This window comes from Austrofundulus limnaeus, unplaced genomic scaffold (assembly GCF_001266775.1).
Source record: "Austrofundulus limnaeus strain Quisiro unplaced genomic scaffold, Austrofundulus_limnaeus-1.0 Scaffold2515, whole genome shotgun sequence".
Lineage (NCBI taxonomy): Eukaryota > Metazoa > Chordata > Actinopteri > Cyprinodontiformes > Rivulidae > Austrofundulus > Austrofundulus limnaeus.
In genome coordinates this window covers 4,306-8,233 of record NW_013954917.1, presented here as the reverse complement: position 1 = coordinate 8,233, position 3,928 = coordinate 4,306, and the positions used below count along the sequence as shown (strand labels likewise).

The 3,928-nt window shown below is 45.3% G+C and overlaps 1 protein-coding gene across 1 annotated transcript in view; it reads left to right on the top strand.

The window, feature by feature from the left end:
- Window positions 1-3,183, top strand: part of dact2 (dishevelled-binding antagonist of beta-catenin 2) — a 9,929-nt gene extending 6,746 nt beyond the window's left edge. Inside the window, exon 5 of the mRNA XM_013999854.1 lies at window positions 1,380-3,183. Coding sequence (XP_013855308.1) covers window positions 1,380-2,971 — 1,592 coding nt within the window. The 3' untranslated portion in view covers window positions 2,972-3,183. The remainder of the gene's footprint in view (window positions 1-1,379) is intronic.
- Window positions 3,184-3,928: the final 745 nt, after the last annotated feature.

Below are 3,928 nucleotides of genomic sequence, written 5' to 3'. Positions count from 1 at the left end.
TTCACTTCTTAAAGCTAAAACACACAGTGCTGGAAGCTAAAGCTAACAAAGCTAACAGTTCACTTCTTAAAGCTAAAACACACAGTGCTGGAAGCTGAAGCTAACAAAGCTAACGTTTCACTTCTTAAAGCTAAAACACACAGTGCTGGAAGCTAAAGCTAACAAAGCTAACAGTTCACTTCTTAAAGCTAAAACACACAGTGCTGGAAGCTAAAGCTACTGAAGCTAACAGTTCACTTATTAAAGCTAAAAGAAACAGAACACTAACTAAAACCAAAAAGTTACTAAAATGCTTGCTAGAAGCTAAAGTAGCAGACTAGAAGCTAAATTAGCAAAAGGCTAGCTATAAGGTTCCAAAGGATGGCTGAAAACAGAGTAGCTAGACACAAGTGAAAAGTAATAAAAGGCTAGCTTTAAGTTTAGAGAGCAAAAGAGTAGCTAGATGCTAAAGGATATAAAGGCTGACTAAAGGCTAAAAGTAACAAAGGCTTGTTAAAAAAGTCACGCCAAAAACTGCAAGTAGCAAAAGTTTATCTGAAAGTATTGGAAAGCTAGATAAATTTCAAAAGTGTAGCTATAAAGTAAAKTAGTCAAGTAAACTATTAACTAAAAGCTAAAGGCTAAAAGTAGCAAAAGCTTGTTAAAATCAGCAAGAGTTGAGCAAAAAACTAAAATAACATAAGGTTATCAAAAAGTACCAGGAAGCTAGCTAAAGTTATCAAACAAGTAGCTATTAGCTAAATTAGTAAAAGKCTACCTAAAAGCTGAAAACTAAAAGTAGCAAGACACAAGTGAAAAGTAGGAAAAGACTTGGCGTTATATAAATAAACTGAGTTGAAGTTAAGATAGTAGATAGAAGCTAAAGTTTGTATAAAGGCTTGCTAAAGGTTAAAAGGAGCAAAAGTCAAGCTAGAAACTAAAGTGGCAAAAGGTTAGCGAAAAGAGAGTGTTGCTAGAATCAGTATTAAACAAGAACCTAAATGCTATGGTAGCAGGCAAGATGCTAGTTAAAATTAACATAWGGCTAGAAAAATGTTAAGGTAGGAAAAGTAGTAGCTAAAAGCTAAATTTTAGAGGCTAAAAGTAGCTATACAGCAGGTGTAATAAGGGTGGCAAAAAAGCTAAAGTACAGGAGAGAAGCTAGAAACTAAAGTACCAAAATGTTAGCTAAAAGTTTCAAAAGGCTGGCTAATAGCTAAAGTAAAATAAGGCTAGCTAAAAGTTAAGGTAGCAACAAACAGCTCAAAGCTAAAGTAGCAAAAAGCTTGAAAAAGGCTAAAGCTAGTAAAAAGCTAGTTTAACAGTATGTTATGTTTTAAAGCTCTGATGCAGCAATAAGAACCATATAACCTGAWGGTTGATTGCTTTTTGTTTATCAGGTGATCTCGACAAAATGTTGACTCAAGGATTGGGCTGTTTTAAATCTGCTGAGGCAAAGAAACCTCGAAGTTTTCTCCTGGAGCCTCCCAGCTGGACTGAGGTGTACCAGTACCCCAGCCCCCTTCATGCTGTGACTCTCCAGAACCAGATCCTCCTCCGAGGCGGTGAAGCTGATAAACCTGGTCTTCTAGAGGGTCTGGGTGCCCCTGAAAACTGTTACGACTCCGTCCAAACGGGGTCCAGAACCCTGAGCTACTTCGACAAGCTCCTGCAGCGCAGCTTGAGCAAAATCCACAAAGACACGATGAAACCGGAGGACTGCTGCGACGTGAAGTCCACCAGAAATGTTCCTGAAGCATCTCAGAAATGTGCGTCCATGCTGCCGCCTTCACGAGCCAAAACTAACAACGCTGTTCCACCAATCAGTGACCAGAAGAKGCGGAGCTCCAGCCAAGAACCAATGAACAAAACGAACCAGAAACCAGATGGTCTCAATCGGTACTCTGCTGCCGCCAAGGACTACAGGTCCAACCAGGTCGCCTGTTCGTCCCTGAAGAAAAACCAGAAACCCCAAAGAGAGAACGCTACAGTGGCACGGAGCCATTCCCATAAAAAGTTGTATTTAGAGCCACGAGAGCAACAAAACCCGGGAATTACCCAAAGCTTTGGCTCGCCTGAGTTAGTCCACGCCATGTTTGTCCCCGCCGGTTCCCAGAGGAGACAAGCGGACCGTAGAACCAAATCCGTGAAGCTAAGGCCGAGGAGCGGCGGCGCCAAACCTCGAGCGACGAAACACCAACATGGCCTCAACGCCAAGAGGAGCGGCGCCGAGGCCAASGGGAGGGGGAGAGCCACGAACCGAGCCAACGCCTGTCCAGAACTCGCGTCCAACGGTTCCGGACTCAAGGTCCAACCCAAAAGTGGTTCTGTGCCTGCTTTTGGAAAGCTCGGTAAAAGTTGTGGACCTCGGTGCCTGGAGTACGAACACCCGGCGGAGCGGAGGAGGAGGCAGGCTGCGGCCAAATGGCAGTCTGACATGGACATAAGCCACACCCCCTACGTCCAGAGGTCCAAAGAGTCCCGCCTCCAGGCCTCGGAGAGCGTCCAGATGGTCTGCAGCGTCAGTGCCAAGTCCGGACACTGGGTTGGACCACAGCAGCCCTTCCAGTTCCCCGTGTTCTCCGGTACTTTCCTCCACACTCTGAACTCAGGCTATCCCCCAGCACCGGTCCACGCGTCCGGCCCGTACCCCCCCAGGTGCGAGTCCGAGTACTCGGCCGAGTGCCCCTCGCTCTTTCATTCCACCATCGTTGAGAGCAGCGAGGGGGAGACCAGCGACAACACCACCAACCGCTTCGGGGACAGCGAGTCCAGCCGGAGCCTCCGGTCCTGCTCGGACTCCGACAGCAGCCTGGAGGAGGAGGAGGAGGAGCAGCAGGGTCTGGTGTGGGCCGAGGCCTCGCCGGGGCCCCCCCACCAGCCCCCGCCCCGCCCCGGGCCATCCACCTGCCGCATCAAAGCCTCCCGGGCCCTGAAGAAGAAGATCCGGCGGTTCCAGCCGGCCTCTCTGAAGGTCATGACCCTGGTGTGAAAAGATACTTTTAAAAACAAAGATCCTAATCTGAACCGGACTGCATTTCTGTGATTTTTTTATTTTTAACAAAAAAAAAAATCTTGTTTTAAGCTTTGAGGATGACTTTCTGCTACTACGGCACCAAATTTCAGCTCGATATTCGTAGAAGTTTGTTTCAGCTGATGTTGACAAACTGACCTTAAATTAAAGTCCAAACATGAAACCGTGTAGATTCACTGAACTTTTTATTTAAAGGGGCAATATCATGTAAAATCAACTTTGAGTTTTATATCATGTTATAATGTTAAACTCTCATTAAAAAACATGTCCAAAGCCTTGCTCTGACTCATTCATCATGTTTGAGAAATCCAGCAGTGTTTTTATGAAGCCATGCTGAGGAGCAAAATGACAGGTGGGGACCAGGAACTCCTTTTGGTACCAGAAACACCTCTGGGACGTGTCTTTAAGCCGAACTTCCTCATCACGGAGCACACCTCCCCACACACCCCGCCCATGACTCCTTCAGGCTCTCGGCAGTAACAGAGCAAAGTGAAAGTGAAACTTAACTGTCTTCTGCTCTTAACAATACTTCTCACTCAGTACCTGCGTTTCCATTGATCATGAAAATGCTCAAATTAGAATTTCGAAAATAAATTTGCTCAATGGAAACACGTCAATTTCGGAAAAAATAAGTTTTTTCGACAAAATGTTTTTGCGCTAGGATGAGGTGGTTTTTCGGTCGTATCGAAATTGGTGTTTTTCGCAAAACTGCAATGGAAACACTTTTTTCGCATCACGGGAGTCACGTGATCAACAACCGGCTGTTTCTAYTGGTGAAAAAGACGATGACGAAGAAGATAACAGGAAGTAGAAGTAGTAGTAATATCACAGATGTAGTATAAAGTAGTAAACTCACCGACTACAATTTCCCAAAAACACAGCATACGTAGCCGCTCCCAAGTAGGGACTTGTCTC